At 37.6% G+C, this 17,808-nt stretch overlaps 1 protein-coding gene across 1 annotated transcript; it reads left to right on the top strand.

Annotated features, from left to right (window-relative positions):
* The first annotated feature begins 674 nt into the window (after positions 1-674).
* Positions 675-12,390, top strand: LOC103273663 (cell surface glycoprotein CD200 receptor 1-like). Its single transcript, XM_021719084.1, has 8 exons — positions 675-740; positions 2,882-2,942; positions 4,371-4,436; positions 5,955-6,272; positions 6,389-6,637; positions 10,894-10,993; positions 11,545-11,590; positions 12,244-12,390. The coding sequence occupies exons 1-8, from the start codon at positions 675-677 to the stop codon at positions 12,388-12,390; spliced, it is 1,053 nt and encodes a 350-aa protein (XP_021574759.1).
* The last annotated feature ends 5,418 nt before the right edge of the window (positions 12,391-17,808 follow it).

The following is a 17,808-nucleotide window of genomic DNA, read 5'->3' as shown; positions in this document are numbered from 1 at the left end:
AAAATTACCCATGAAAACATCTTGGTTTCTACACTGCTTCTACTACTTTTTAATTAATTAAATTAGAATAGGATACTTAAGCTCTCTGATTTTCTACTTCTTTATTTATAAACAATAAATATAATGTTTACCCATGACTCCTAAGGATTACAATTGGATCAATCAATTACAATTGAGACATAGTTCAGTTAATTACTATTGAATCTCAATTATGAGTCAAATAGATATGTTTCTCTTGAAATAAATAAATGTATAAAAGCAGAGTCCCTCAATGCTTCGACCTTGAACTGGTACCGGTTTGCGGCCTATTAGAAACAAGGTCCCACAGCAAGAGGTGAGCTGCATGAGAGTGAACCTCTGCTTCCTGTCAGATCAGTGGGTACATTAGATTCTCAGAGGAATGCTGACCCTATTGTGAACTGTGCCTCTGAGGGATCTAGGTTGCAAGCTCCTTATGAGAATCTAATGCCTCATGAGGCCTTGCAACCACGTCCATGAAAAATTATCTTCCATGAAACTGGTCCCTGATGCCAAAAAGGTTGAGGACCACTGTTCAAAAGCACAAACCAGGAAATGCAGCTATTATAGCTCAACTGTCCAAACAGGAAATGCTTCTTTTTAAATTGCTCGTGGGCCAGAAATGCAGCAAACTAAGAGAGTAGGGGATTTCTCTAATGGTGCGCAACAAGAGAAGTAAAAGACCACAGGTGGACCTGTGGTATGCAGAAGAAAACTCAGAGGTAAGAATAGAAAAAAAAAAAAAAAAATAGAAGAGGCTCTCCTTGGAAGATGGCTTCAGCGTTTGGGATGCTGTTTACAATCCTTCTTTTTTCCGTAGCTGGTAAGTCTGTTGGGCAGAATGAGGGGTGTTGGGTGGAAAGAGAGGAGACCGTGACGAGAAAGATACATTAGAATATTTTCCACCAGAGTTTTTCATGTCCTTTAAAATGTTCAGTTTTATTCTTCTCTTTCTCATCTCCTTGGCTAAGAATTTGGGAAGGAACCTAGTTGTCTGCATTTCTCACGAGCTTCCAGGTAATGGTGAGGCTGCTGATCTGCAGATCACATTTGGAATAGCAAAGCTTTAAGGAAATCTTATTTGAAAAGGAAGTCTTGGGACTTTGTGACAGTTCTTAGCGAGACGCATCTTTGCACTTTCTGCAAAAAAAAAAAAAGCGAGAAAATTTCCATATAAATGAGACTTTTTTTTAAACACAAGCATGGACTATCTCAGTGCTCTGTCTTATTGACTGTGAGACCTTTGGTTTGACATCTCTGTTCTGTGCCTTTGGAGACAGATTCTTCATCTGTAAAATAGGAGTAGCCATTTGACTCCCAAGAGAGTTTTTTTAGCACTAATCTAGAAGCATCTCTCACATAGTAGACAATAAAGGTTATTTTCTACATTATCTATTAAATAATATATTTATATTTTTATACATAATTATCATTTTTACATTTCAACTAGCTTTAACTGTTTTGTTTATCACTTCCTGATATATGCTGACAATACATTTTAATAATTAGATTGTGTTACTGGACATCATAAAAATTAATAAAACTTGACTTATTTAAAAATGCATTTTATACGTGCTTTTGCACTACCCTCGTGTGATCTTCTTTTCGATTACTCTGAACTCTCAAGGAAGCTTTGATAGTGAGAATAATACGGGTCTTGAAGAAAAACATCTGATTTTGAGACTCAGAGATGTCACTAATGATATTGGGCAAATGATTTTGCATCAGTTTCCCCATTATACAGTGAGGACTAGTTACCTATTTCTCTGGGCTGGTGTTATGGTAAGTGAGCTAATACACGTAAACATGTGATATGCTAGAGACTAATGAATTACCACTGTTGGTTACCAAAGATTCTTTGCTTAGCTTGTTTATTCACTCTTGGTTGGGTTGCCTCATTCATCATAAATGTACTTGACCAATTTGACATGAGTTTGAACAAATTCATTTTCTCTCCAAGTGAACACATTTATGTTTATTTTCATTTAATAGAAAACATTTAATTTATCCATTTTAACCAATAAGGAAACTGAATGATATTGAGATTAATTAGCATTTCACTTGAACTATATAATGAGTATGATATTTTTTTGAATGTTAGCTTAACACGGAGAAATGAGAAAAACGAAAATTATATAGTGAAGATTTAGCATAAAACAACTGAGTTAAGTTAAAAATCTCGATTTTAATCTTACCAAATTCTTAAAGTTGGAATCTTTGATATTGGAATGTATTTTAAAAAAATTTTTATTGTAAAGATGTGGGGTACAATTCAGGGTCAGGTATACACACAGTGATCATGCAGGTACCCCTGTTAATGAGGTATGCCCGTCCCTCCCCTAGCAGTTTCCCTGTACTGCCAATCCCCCCTCCCCAGCTGATTCCCATTACTGCCAATCGCTCTCTTATAGCATTGTAATTGTTCAAGGTCATCTTATGAGTGAGAACATATGGAACCCTGTTCTTTATTTTTGTGATAAATCATTGAGTATGATCGACTGCAAATCCATCCAGGTTGCTGCAAAGTCCATATATTTGTCATTCTTTATGGCTGCATAATATCCCATTGTGTATATGTACCACATTTTAAAAATCTAGTCTAGCTTCGATATGGAATGTATTTTAAAAAATGAACTGCTGATTCAAGTCATTTAAAAATATTTCTACATAGAAATCTTACCATTTAATTTTTTTATTAAACCATAACATCCCAACATGTAAGAACCATTAATCCTAGAAGAACACCCCATCAAATAGTCTCCAACACTTGAGTTTTGCTAGATAATTTGAATAGCTTGGGAAAATTTTATTTAGAGATTTATCTGCCTATTTTTATTTTAGTTGTTTTTTCTTTTGCTTCTAGTTTAGAGTTTCTCAGATATTTAATAAAATGAAGATACATTGCAATGATTTTGAAGTGGCAGGTATGAGTCCCAGTTTCCAATTACCCTGATTACAGAACTCAAGGAATTTAAAACTAAGGGAAAAAAAGCAAAGGGAATGCAAATAGTAAAGAGGGAAACCAACATCGATCACATAGCACTCCTAATTCATTTAAACTACTTCTTGTTCATCTCTCATCTCTTTGGGACCTTACCCTTCTGGTATTCCTTCACTTTATTACACAGACATTTGTCTCCTGTGTGAGAGACTTCCCTACAGGAAACTGCATTGTCCTTTTCAATTGTCTGTGTCATAACAGTCTTTTTTCACTCCTTGCCTGTGGGCAGCATCTTTGGATTGGAACCTCACGTACACAGCGATTCATCCCTGTGTGAAACTCCTGGAGTTTTGTATTAATCTGTTCCTAAACCTTCTGCACTCTATAATGTGCCTTCAGGTAAAGCCTTTGGCACTGGCAGCAGCGGGCAGTACAGGACAGGAAAGGTGGCGGTTCTCTGGAAGGTGTTCATGTCTCTCATCTTTCCATGCCCTGTCGTAGCTTATTACCTTTCCCCAGAGGTACCCACAATCACCCTAGGCCAGCTCTCTTTTTCAGAAACATCTTTAGCGGTGCAACCAATTCACCTGGTAAAATATCTCTATTTAAAAATCAGCTTCTTCTTCTTTTTTTTCTTTATTTTAAAGATCTGGGGTACAATTCAGGATAAGGTATACAAATGTTCATTAAGCAGTTACCCTTGTCGATAAGGTGTGCCCCTTCCTCCCCTGGCAGTTTCACTCAACTGCCAATCCCACCCTGCCCCCAGCAGTTACCCACTACTGTCAATTCCTTTCTTATAGTATTATGATAATTGTTCAAGGTCTGATTATGAGTGAGAACACATAGTTCTCTGTTCTTTGTTTCTGTGATAGATCACTGAGTATGATAGACTCCAAATGCTGCGAAGTCCATATGTTTGTCCTTCTTTATTACTGCATAATATTCCATTGTGTATATGTATCACATTTAAAAAAAAATCAGTCTAGCTTCAATGGGCAGCATGGTTGGTTCCGTGTTTTTGCTATTGTGATCAGAGCTGCTGCAAACATGTGTGTGCAGGTGTCTTTTTGATAAAATGACTTGAGTTCCTCCGGGACACCTTTTTCTTCCAAACTCTTCAATAGCTCCCTATTTCTTCTGTCTACTGGGATAAAATGTCAAACAAAGTGTCTCATGAAGGAGACATCCTTCATTAACTACTTATAACTGTGATTTTCAAGATGCAAACGTGTTTTTTATCCCAATGATGGCATAAAACTTCTAATTTCTACAATGATTTTCATGCAATTTTAGCCAGTTAACCGAATTGTCTATCATGTTGATTAAGACTTTAGGGAGAAACAGTGGCTCCCACTCTATTCAAGTACATATTGTTGATTTCATTTATTCTTTTCAATATATTTTCTAGCTTCAGGTAGTTCACGGAAGGCTGGAAAGCAGATGACACGGAACAATGCAACAATTCCTGCAGAAGGTAAATTCCTGCTTCCTTATGTAGCGGTCAGCACTGAGGGGAGGAGAGGTAAACTTTGTTAGAAACATTAACTGATTGCCAGGGTGGAGGCCCACCTTGTGACTACTTGAGAAACATGATAATCTGAGTGCTGTGTTACCCTGAATGACCCAACCTCTAGTTGTTCAAGCCATGTTCTTGCTTGCGTCTGAGCATTTGCCAACTTGGAGTGGTGGAAGGAGCAAGGATTGAACTACCTCTCAGGTCTGTGTTAAAGCCCTTTCCTCATCTAGTTGTATGATCGTTATTTGACCATGAAGTTCAAGGGCTTGAATGCCACAAAAGAGACTGGTGACTCCAAAACAGGAGGTGAGAGCTATTGGATGCAGAGTTTGGCAAAAACAGCTTTCATCCACATAAATGCTTGTCCCTCCGTAACTGGTACTGACCATGCTCTAGTAATGTCGTCAGGACATGCAGCTTTCTTAGGATGAGTTGTGACAGAGACTTTGGTTGATTAATCACCTCTCAGGAAATCCCTATTGGTTATGGTCACATTCTGCAGCTTTGTGGAAGGTGTAAGGCTCTCTTTTGGAAGATGCTTGTAGGATTCAGGGCTGAATTTTTACTTATAAGATGGCCAACCTCTATATTTAATCATGATAATTAGATTGAATTTACAGTAATAAAATCTGTGAGCAAAGTTTATAGTTGAACCATCTGAGGGTGTATGTGTGACTAAGTAGGAAGAAAGAGAAACACAGCCAAAGGCTACACTTGGTAATGTTATGACTGTGCAATACAAGTTTTTTTTGTAGAAAACATCCAGAGGAAAACAAATTTTGTCTTTCAAAAATTTATATATCATACTGCTTTTTCCCTATAAAGAAATATTTGTAAGCACCTCTTATCATTAGGCATCAACATTTTTCACTTTCATGGGATGGCTCAAATGGTGAAATTATAGTTTGCTTTTTATTTTTTATTTTACATCTGTGGACTTTACTGACTTGAACCATATGCTACTTCCCAACTTTAGAGAAGACGTTTAGTTTTTGATGTTACAGATTTGTGTGTGTGTGTGTGTGTGTGTGTGTGTGTGTGTGTGTGTGTGTGTGTTCACCAAAACTTAGGAGGAGAAACCACATTTAATTATTCTATTTTCTTTCCTGAGGTGCATGAATTGTATGATAAATAGAATGCTCTTCACTACCCAAAGTTTTGATCTAGAACATTGTCTCTGTTGTTATTTTCTTTCTGTTGCCAGATATTAAAGCTCCTGAGTTAATTTCAAAATGCTTTGTAAAATATATAATTTTTCTAAGAATACATAATATGAGAAAAATTGTTAATCACTGGTTTGGGTTCAATATATTATTTATATTGAATGTCAATTTTTTATGAAAGTCTAACATTTCTGGAAGAAGATCACTAGCAAAGTGATCTTCTGGTATACATGTAATATGCTGTGGGTTAATTTAACACATGAAGTTCTGTCAAGGTCTTCTTTTACCATTCTCCTGTGTTGTGCATATCCAGTTAACTCTTCATGTTCTATACTAATCAATAAGAAGGCTGTGCTCAGTTGTCCTCCTGTACATTTGACAACGTTGGTACTAATAAGGTGGGAGATAAACCTCAGAGACAAGCCTTCCTGTGAAAAAGCTTACAAAAGAGAAACAAATGAGATCAAGGACACCGGCTGTACTGATGAGCAAATAACCTGGGCCTCCAGACCTGATCAGAATCCTGACCTCCAGATTGAGCCAGTGGCCATCATTCATGATGGGTATTACAAGTGTGAGATGGTAACACCTGATGGGAATTTCCAACATGGATATCACCTCCAAGTGTTAGGTAAGGAACATCATATACATTTCACTTTACTCCATTTGAAGATTGAAGCTAATGTTTCTCTAAATTCCATATGCCTTATGTGAAGACTGAAGGGCTTTTTCCTCACATCTCTGCAGTTCCCCCTGAAGTGACCCTGTTTCTAACAGAGAATAGAATGGTGGTGTGCCAGGCAGTTACAGGGAAGCCAGCTGCGGAGATCTCCTGGACCCCAGAGGGAGACTGCGTCACTCAGCCAGAATATTGGGGCAATGGCACAGTGACTGTTGAGAGTACGTGTCATTGGGAAGGTTACAATGTGTCTACCGTGACATGCTCTGTCTCCCATTTGACTGGAAACAAGAGTCTGTATACAGAGCTTCTTCCTGGTCAGTAATTCTTTTTGTTTTGTTTGATTTTCCCATTCTTTCTAAGGGGTCATGTTAAGGAGAAACAAAGAGTGTACAGAAAAGTTATATTGAAGGATGCTCTCTCCAGTGTTCACTTTATTCCTCCCTCCCTAAAATAAAGACATATGTTTAGGGGAATAATAGACATATGCTGTTAAAAAATGAGGTTTATTCTACTTTTAGTGCCCACTTCTATACTAGTAGTTACTCATGAGTAGTATACTTTAAAAAAAAATTATTATTATTATTATTTTTTGAGTTGGAGTCTCACTCTGTCACCCAGACTGAAGTGCAGTGGTCGCTCCTGACCACTGCAGCCTCGACCCACTGGGCTCTGGCGATCCTTCCGCCTCAGCCTTCCCGAGTAGCAGGAATTACAGGCATGCGCTACCGTGCCTGGCTGATTTTTTGATTTATTGTAGAGATGAGGTCTCGCTGCCCAGGCGGGTCTCGAACCTGCGGGCTGAGGCAATCCACTCACCTCAGCCTCCCAAAGGCGCAGGATTACAGGCTGAACCACTGAGCCCGGTTTATAGTAACATTTTTGACTCAGTTTATCACTGTTTATTTTCTTCATTCTCTACTCCTTTATACTTTCATTTCTTTTTAAAAAATTAAATATTAAAATTATCCCTCCCACATATAGATTAAAGTATAACTGTTCCGTAGGAGTCTATGAAAAACTTCAGCCCTACCCTTACCTTTCCAACCCTGCTGCTCCATCCTCAGTCAACTCCACTGAGGCATGTACTTTCACATTTTCTAGTATTTCTTCTAGTAATTAATTTTCTTTTTTTCTTTTTTCTTTTTAGAAGATGAGAAAGTTGGATTTATTAGGAAGACAGAAAAGCTCCCACAGTGGGAGGGACCTGAAAGAGGTTGCCCTAGTAAATAATTTTCTAAACAATATGCTCATACTAGTTTTAAATTCTGACACTATGTACTCATTTCTTCCTAAGGTAGATGAGGATTTAACATTACCTTCTTTCCTTCCCTTAGCCTTCATATATAGTAATAAAACAATTTTTCATTAAATTTAATAGTCTGTGTTCACATTAATTTGAATATGTAAGTATCAGTCACTGATGAATCAAGTAATACACTCATGCTGTCTCTTTTGAATAACTTTGTTTTTCTCGGACTTCATAATTGGTTTACTTTTTTGTTTCCTTAAGAATGTATGTATCTATTGTGAATTATCACTAAGCTCGCTGATAAAACTAGAGAGCGCTTAGTAATATTTTTCCACATGTACAGATTTGTGAGGTAAACTGCCCGTTCTATATATTTTCCTTGAAGACATTCCTTCTTGAGCTCTTCCATGCTCTTGGTCTAACCTGTCTTGGTTGTCTCTACCCAGCAGCACAGCTGTAGTCCTGAACATTCTCTTCGCCAATTATTGCTTAATTCTGTGCTTGTTTAATCTGAGTTTTTCTGCCCTCAGATATCTGTTGGTTTTAATCTATTTTACATATAAGACATTTTATAACTCTTTGGTAATCCTTAGCTATGGATTCATTCATTTAATTAAAAAAAATTGTTTTTGAGTTAATGTCTCACTTTGTTGCCCAGACTGGAGTGCAGTGGCACAAATCCTATTGACCATAGCACCAAACTCCTGGCTCAGGCAATCCTTCTGTCTCAGTGTTCCAAGTAGCTGGGATACAGGTACATGCCACCATGCCTGGCTAACGTTTTGATTTTTGTAGGGACAGGGTCTCGCTCTGTTGCCCAGGCTGGTCTTAAATTCCTGAGCTCAAACAATCCTCTTGCCTCAGCCTCCCAAGTGCTAGGATTATAGGCATAAGTCACTGTGCCTGGCCCGGCTATGGATTCATTTTAAAGTGAGTACTAAAGAGCTGACTGGAAGTTCTACTGGCTAGCTTCAATACAGTGAAAAAAGTTAAATATATATGTTTATTAACTGTGGATTTGTTATGTATCTGAAGGTCTTTTCTCTGGGGCTATTCAGGCTTTCCAGAAACAACTCACTAGTCTCTTTTCCTGGAGAGATAAACCTGACTACCAGTGTTCTGGAAGGGAGAGGGGAGAGCTTGTGAATGTGTGTGAGTGGGCATGTGAGCGTCCCTCTCTTGAGAACTCAGACTTTCCTTTAATGCCTCTCTTCAGTCCAGCACTTCATCCCACCCTCCATGATGTCTGGATCCTTGACTCTGTCGTCTCTCCCATTCATCTTCTCTATACCAGTCTCCTTTTTTATCTGTTGGTTGACTAAGGTGTGCTGCACAGGGTGAGGCAGGAGTTGGAGACCTCCCTGTTCTCAATAGAGACTTTCAAAGGTGCTCTCAGCTTTTAGCCCCACACTTCACCTCTCTACAAACCCCCTTTTCTGTATTTGCTGTGTCCTACTTAGATATTTTTCTGAAGTTTTATTGTTGTACTTATTCTACTCTGTAGATCATTAGCCAGTCTTCTACTCATCAGAAGAGTAATTGTGTTTTGTTTATGAATGAAATTCCTCCATCCAATATTACCACATGATGTCATATTTAAAGAAGCTCAGAACTGAAGTGACCTTTTTGTCCAAACTTGCTCCTGGTGCAGGGGTCTCCTCTGCAAGGTGGATCTTCAACCTCTGCTAGTACAAGTCCAATGAGTGGGGGGGGGGGGGGGGGGGGGGGAGAGAGAGAGAGAGACAAAATAGGCAGTTTAAAAAAATGTTTTAGCATGAAAACCAAACTTGTTTTTCAAATAAAATATCAAGAGATCCAACACAAAAATAAGAGCTGTGGAAAGAAGTTGAAATGACTGAATGTCAACCTGCTTGGTCTCCATTTTACCTCCTCCTGTGGTCCTGAAATCACATTCATGTAACACCAGGAATATGTTTAAACTTCTTCCTCTCAAGCTACCAATTCTTTTGTTGACTTATAGGTTGAGGGTGATACTGCTTCCAGCAGAAGATAAAGTTGCTGCTGTGCACTCAATTTGGCTTCAGTGCCCAGGCAGAAAGGTGCCTTTAGAATTGGGCTTTTTTTTTTTTTTTTTTTTGAGTTGGGGTCTCACTCCGTCGCCCAGACTGGAGTGCAGTGGCCACTCCTGGCCACTGCAGCCTCGACCTGCTGGGCTCCGGCGATCCTTCTGCCTCAGCTTGGAAATACAGGTGCACGCTACCATGCCCGGCTAATTTTTGATTTATTGTAGAGATGAGGTCTCACCAAGTTGCCCGGGCAGGTCTCGAACCTGTGGTCTCAGGCAATCCACTGGCATTACAGGCTGAGCCACCCAGCCCGGCTGGGCTTATTTTTCCAACTACCTTCTTAACAATTACCCATTTATTCTCAATGTCAGTGGTGAAAAACACTCTATTCCCACTATAAACAGAGATCTCAATTTCACATCTCTTTTCGAGGAATTCATTATTGGTGAAAACTTAAAGCAATGAAATCCTAACATAAGGTGATGTCTTTGCTAGGAACTCTGGAGTCTGCATTGATAAAACAATTTAATTATATCAATTCTTTGAACTATTAAGTGGTCAGAATTATCTAAAATAAAATTACTGAAATGAATTTCATATACCGTGAGACATCAATGAAGCATATATATACATTTTTATATAAGATATATGTGCGTGTATGTACACACACACACACACACACACACACACACACACACACACACACACACATATATAAAGTTTTATGATTTTAGAACAGTTTTAGGCTCACAGCAAAATTGAGTGGAAAGTACAGAAAGTTCCCACATAACCCCTGCCTCTGCTCAGGCATAACCGCTTCAACTGTGGGCATCCTGCAATACAGTGTTACATTTATTACTATTGACAAACCTATATTGACACACTGTTATCAACCCAAACCATAGTTTCCATTAGGTTCCACTATTAATTTGTACATTCTATGGGTTTGGACAAATGTAGAATGGCATATATTCACCATATAGTGTCAGAATAGGTTCACTTCCCTAATAGTCCTCTGTGATCCACCTGGTCATCTCTCCCTCTCCACAAACCCATGACAACCGGTGATCTTTTAACTTCTCCCTAGTTTTACATTTCCTGGATATCATGTAGTTGGAAGCATACAGTCTGTTCCCTTTTCAGATTGGCTCCTTTCACTTAGCTATATGCATTTGTGATTCCTCCATGTCTTTTCAGGGCTTGATAGCTCATTTCTTTTTAACCCTAAATATAGATCACTCTTTGAATGCCCCATATTTGAATCATACAAATACTTTTATGTCTATGGTTTCAGGTACCCAAACACCAGCAACATTATATATTTATATCATCCTTCCTATTATTTTTTTGATCATCGTGGGATCGATTTGGTTTTTGAAAATCAGTGGCTGCAGGTATTGACTGATGAGTGCTTTTTCTTCCTCAGCTTTGTTGGGCTAGAGAAGAGTCAAATATGGAATTGACTGTTTGGTTATATGAGGCTGTTAACATGTAATCTCCCATAATCAAGAAGAGTACCCTGAAGATGTTAGACCTGGCCTACTTTGAATGATGAGAGGGTTTTTGCTAGGTTGCTTTGCCATGCAAGCATTGTAATTAGGCCATTTAGGGCAGGATCTTGGAAGAGACAGTACATGCTAATGTTTTTATTTGGGAAAATAATTAAAGTTCCCTTTATATACTAAAGAGAATGGTGTCACATATATTCAATTGCATCAAGTTCCTCCTGCATAATTTCACTTATTTTCCCAAGATACCGCATTTTCTTATTTGAGTGTATTAACCACAAGCAATATTATTTACTCATTTCTGGTAGTTTCTGATTTAATGTGGCTTCTATCTAAATGAAACACAATTGTCAATAGTATACTGCTTTTTTCTTTCTCATTTTGAATTTAAAGAATTATATTTCCTTCATTCACTCCAGCTTATTTTATTTTTATAGAAAATGTAAAGTGCAAAAAACAGAGGCTACATCAATAGTTGAGGAGGTAAGATTAAACAACCTGCAAACTTTTAAACCACATAGTTTGAAAATTAAGCAGCGTAAGTTGTTTGAATTTTAATGTTTCAGTTGAAAAGCTAAAACAATTCTGATTTTTACAATGCAAATATGTGCTAATATATTATTTTGTTAACTATCTACCAAGTTCTATTTATACACCACCCAGATGCACCTTTTCATGTTATGAACGGCATCCTAATACACAAGATGTTTGCCTCCTTTGGACTGAAATCTTCGGAGAAATTGAATTGATGTTTCCTCCCAAATGAAAATATCTCTAATTATTGATTTACTTTTCAATATGATCATTATTTCCCTCTTACCAAAGCCTAAAGTATTTCTTGCTCCTTCAATATCTTGCAAGTAGTAGCTTTCTACGTCTTCAATTCTCTCATTTGAAATCCTCACATCACTTCATTCATCTCCATTCTTTCACACAAATGTTCTCACACAGAAACTTAAGTAATCAACACATACTTTTTTGAAAAAATATTACAACAAAGCTTGCTCTTATGTTAATATAAGTGCAGAGACACAATATAAAGTACTCTTGTAGATACCAAAGCCACGGGCACGTGTTAGAAAAACACAGGTAGTTTCTATAATGACCTCTTAAACTGACTTTGAGTTATTTCTTAGGATGAAATGCAGCCCTATGCCAGCTACACAGAGAAGAACAATTCACTGTATGATACTGCAAACGAGGTGAAGACGTCTCAGGCATTGCAAAGTGAATTTTGTGGCACAGGTCTTCAAATTGTATATGTTGCTGAAGTCCAACACTAAGAAAAATGAATCAAGATACATTACAATCACTGCTTTAATTTTCTTACAGTTACAGAGTAGAAGATTTGTTCTAAAGTTAATTTTTCAAAGGTGCTTAGAAGGCAAAGACATTCAAATAGGTTCTGATTCATATCCTGGTATAACTGAACTTTAGATTCTTAGCTGCGACTAGCTAGTTCTCCAAAGAACTGATGTTATTATTCAAGAAAGAACATGCGATCCAAATTGTGCATTACATTATATAAAGAAAATCAAGTTTCTTCAAGAAATAACTCACAGGAACAACCAAAAGTTTATGTATCCTTCTAGAGAATTTGTATGTACATGTGACATGTTTACATTCCTATGGTATAGATGTCTGTGCATTTATATGTCTGTTTACATATACATCCACTTATCTTTGTCAAGACACCAATGGGATTATACTGTAAGGCTGTTCTGTACTTGTAAAAACCTAATAGTATGTGTTGGAGATATTTTCATAGCAACACAGATAGAGATATCTTTTTCTTTATAGCATCTACATAAAAATTATATGGCTATATCATAATTTAATTAGCAACAATCCCAGTGATGGACATTTAGATTTTTTTAGAGTTTTGTTTAAGTTTGTTTGTGGTATAAAAAATACCACATAAAATGTTTCTTGTGGATATATATCTTTGTATTTGAGTGTATCTTTAGGATAATTTTCTTGAGTGGTATAGTCAGGTCAAAGGATTTGTGCATTTTTATTATTCATAGATATGTCAAATTGCATCAGTTTATGTTCACTCCAACATTGTTGGGGTGTACTCTTATTTAACATCTGCAAGAGTTCCACTTTCATGGTTTCTACTTTTTCTATTTAATCAACTAGTTTTCTAACATGATTTTAGTTTATAATAAAAATTATACTATTTAAAAAGAATGGATTTATATTTTTGTCGCGTCTATGATAAAAAATAAAGAATTATTTTTTGGAGGACAGGCCCCTTGTAGTACAAGTTTCCCCCACTAGGTTAGTGTTCTGGGAACCTATTGGTATTGGTGTACCAGCTAGTGTTTTTGTGAGAGGCTGCATTTGGCTTCAGTGAATTTTGGGGGATATTCTTTCAACTCATTTGCTCATTTCATGATGGGTGATTTGAACAACCAAAACAGCATGATTCCTTATGCCCCACTCTACCTATTCACCTGATCTTACCTTGAGTGACTCTTTTGGTTTCCTTGGATGAAAAAAGTCCTCAAAAGCATTTTGCTGATGTGGAACAGGTGAAACAAAAAAATGGCAGAAGCACTAAAAGGCATCAAAATTGACAAGCTCAAAATCAAGTTAAGCAGTAGAAAAAATCTTGACAGGTGCATTGTGTCAAACACAGAGTACTCTGAAGATGACTTAAATTTAAATATGTAAGAATAAATACATAATTTTTTATAGATAAATTCTGGAGTTTTTTGGTTCCTCCCTTGTACATGAGAGTGAATGCATGTGTGAAGACATAAAGTTCTTCTGAACTCATTATGTCTCTATAGAAGTGTTGATGCTGAATGCCTAACAGTTTTGCAGATGTGTTAAATTGGAATTGTATGTTTTTATAGTGTACATTCTATTGTGATGTACTTATAACAAATGTCTACAGATTATATATAAGCAGGAAATATATACATGGAGGTTTGGAGATATTTATGAAATATGATCTACATGATAAGAGAATGGCAATGGGATAACAGGATCATTTTCTCCATTTTTCTGTGGAGTAAAATATTTAGAATGTCATTTTTTTATTATCATGAAGATTCTTTATTTTTTAATATCATGAAAACATATATTTTTTGGGTCAGGGTCTCTATTTCTGAGGCTGGAGTGCAATGGCACGATCAGGGCTCACTGCAGCCTCAACTTTCTGGGTTCAGGTGATCCTTCCACCTGGGTCTCCCAAAGTGCTGGGATTACAGGTGTGAGCCACCATGCCCAGTCAAAAATATTTTAAAAATTATTATTATTTTTTAAATTTTAGAGTTGTGAAATATAAGTGAGATTTTGCTACATAACTTAGCTGCATACAGGTGAAGTTTAGTTTTTCTGCTGGCTCTCTGTCCCCTGATAGTGGCAGGTCTACCAAAAAGATACCAGCACGCACGTTTATTGCAGCACTATGACCTGCCTCCCTTTTTCTCCTCTCCCTCCCCTAGCAGTCCCTAATGACTGCTGATCCCACCTTTGTGCTAGTGTGATTAGTGTTCAGGGCCTGCTTAGAGTGAGAACATGTGATATTCAGTTCTTTGTTTCTGTGATAGTTCACTTAGTCTGATGGTCTCCAGCTGCATCCAAGTTGTCACAAAGATCATGATTTTGTTCTTATTTATGGCTGCGTGATATTCCATTGTGTATATGTACCACATTTTCCTTATCCAGTCCACTTTTGATGGACATCTGGTTTGGTTCTATTTCTTTACTATTGCGAACAGTGCTGCAATAAACACGTGTGTGCAGGTATCTTTTTGGTAGAGCGACTTATGTTCCTTTGGGTATATTCCCAGCTGAAGGATTGCTGGATTGTATGGAAGCTCAATTTTTAGTTCTTTGAGAAATTGCCACACTGCTTTCTGTAGAGGTTGAACTAGCTTACCTCTCCACCAAGAGTGTAGAATCATCCCCTTTTCTCCGCAGCTGCACCAACACCTGTTGTTTTTTGACTTAGAAATGATAGCCATCCTTATTAGGGTTAGGTGTAGTTTTGATTTGCATTTCTCTGATGATGAATGGGACTGAACATTTTTTCATGTTTTTGTTGGCGGCTTGTATGTCTGCCTTTAAGAAGTGTCTGTTCATGTCCTTTGCCCACTTTTTAGTGGGGTTGTTGGTTTTTTCCCTGACAATTCGTTTGGGTTCCTTGTAGATTCTGGATGTTAGTCCTTTGTCAGATGCATACCTTGCAAATATTTTTTTTCCATTCTGTGGCTTGTCTCTTTACTCTCCTGATGGTTTCTTTTGCTGTGCAAAAACTTTGTAGTTTGATGAGTTTCCACCCGTCAATATTAGTCTTTGTTACATTTGGTTTTGAGGACTTGACCATGAATTCGTTGCCTACTTTAATGTCCAGAAGGGTATTTCTTGAGTTTTCTTCTAAGATTCTTTAGTTTGAGGTTTTACATTTAAGTCCTTGTTCCATTTTGAGTTTATTTTTGTATATGGTGATAGGTAGGGGTCCAGTTTCATTATTCTGTATTTGGCTAGCCAGATTTCCCAGAACTATTCACTAAATATGGTTTCCCTTTCCCAGTGTTTGTTATTGATGGCTTTGTCCAGCCCATTAACAAGCAGGCAAAGAAAATGAACTGACACTTCTCAAAGAAAGACATACAAGCAGCCAACAAACACATGAAAAAATGCTCAGCCTCAGTAATCATCAGATAAATGCAAATCAAAACTGCAATGAGATACCATCTAACACTGGTAAGGAAGGCTATCATTAATAAGTCAAAAAAGCAAAAACAGCAGGTGCTTGTGTGACTGCCAAGAAAAGGAAATGCTTCTATACTGTTGATGGAAATGCAAGCTAGTTCATCCTTGTGGAAAGCAGTGTAGCAATTTCTCAAGGAACTAAAAATTGAGCTTCCAGTAGGGGGATTGCGGGGTCATATGGGAGGTTGGTATTTAGAACTTTTAGGAATCGCCACACTGCTTTCCACAGAGGTTGTACTAGTTTACACTCCCACCAACAGTGTAGAAGTGTTCCCTTTTCGCCACACCCTCTCCAGCAGCTGTTATTTTTTGAGTTGTTGATAATTGCCATTCTGACTGGAGTTAGGTGGTATCTCAGTGTGATTTTGATTTGCATCCCCCTGATGATTAGTGAGGTTGAACATCATGAAGAACTCAAATCACTCTATAAAAAAGATACCCGCACACGTATGTTTATCGCTGCATTGTTCACAATAGCAAGAACACGGAAACAACCATGCTGCCCATCAAAAGAGGACTGGATTAAAAAAATGTGGTACATATACACGATGGAATACTATGCAGTCATAAAAAAGAACAAAATCATGAATTTTGCAGTAACCTGGTTGGAACTAGAGTCTATAATACTGAGTGACCTCTCACAGAAACAAAGATCTGAGTATCACATGTTCTCACTCATATAATGGACCTTGAACATCCAATGCAATACTATAAGAAAATGACTGATGGTACTGGGAAACTATGGGGGTGGGGAGGGAGATGGGATTAGCAGTAGCAAGTGTCTGTCTGGGAACGGGGAAACACCTCATATCAACAGGGTGCCTGAATGAAACGTAATTGTATACCTAACCCTTAACTGTACCCCACAACATCATAATTAAAAAAAAAATTGAGCTTTCATACAATCCAACAATTCCTCTTCTGAACTGAATATCATGTGTTCTCAGTCATAAGTGGGCCCTGAACAGCAGTTACACTAGCACAAGGAGGGCGGGATCAGCAGTCTCTAGGGACAACTGGGGAAGGAGGGAGGGCATCACATGGCAACACAATGGGTACCTGGTCCACGATTGGGGGAGAGACGACCAGCAAGAAACCCAAACTTCCCCTTCATGCAACCTACTTATGTTGTAAATCCTCACGTGTGCCCTACAACTATAAAATAAAAAATAAAATAAAACTATTTAACAACCCCCAAATTTGCCAGATAATAATTGTGTCTATTTATGAGATACAATGTGATGTTTTGATTTATGCATGTATTGCAGAAAGATGGAGCCAAGTTAATTAACATATCCGTCACTTCGGTAACTTACTTTTCTGGCAAGAACTTTTAAAAAAAAATATATATATATATAGCACTTTTGAAATACTAGCACATGTATGATATGCTCAGAGTTGTGTGTTAGCTCCCATTATAGGCAATAACTTCACATAAGAATTTTCAAGGGAAAATATTTTATTCCAGACTTGAATACTAAGATTGTATCTCTTTAACTTGGAGAAAGCTTCTAAAAGTTATTGTGATTGAGAAATTTACAGGGATGGGCCAGAATTAGGTAAATTTTCTGTTTTACTTTGTCATGCAAGTTTAGACAAATGTATTTATCTTGGGCATGTTCAATGCCTCACTATAAACTTTATCTGTGTACAGTAGAAGTGAGAGAACCAATGATCTAAGAGATAACTCAAACACTCTGCTTCCTCCATCTTTGCTTCAGCGACTCATACAGGAAACTTATTGCTGTGTTGAATTTAAGATAAGAGTTTCTTCTCATCCAAGTTACTCATCAGGCTAAACCACAGAGCTGAAGGAAAGGTGAGGAGGAAGGGAGTGCCCCACAGTTGAAGGGCTAAAAGGATGCAGCATAGAGAATTCAAACAGAGAGATCCTCACCACGCTGACACCTCCTTCTACATCTGTGTGGAGGAAAAGTACGGCGTGAAGGGCAGAAAAACAGAAAACAGAA

This window comes from Carlito syrichta, unplaced genomic scaffold (assembly GCF_000164805.1).
Source record: "Carlito syrichta isolate Samal-C Ts95f unplaced genomic scaffold, Tarsius_syrichta-2.0.1 Scaffold314116, whole genome shotgun sequence".
NCBI lineage: Eukaryota > Metazoa > Chordata > Mammalia > Primates > Tarsiidae > Carlito > Carlito syrichta.
Note: the sequence above shows the minus strand (reverse complement) of the source record. Positions and strands in the feature narration are given on the sequence as shown.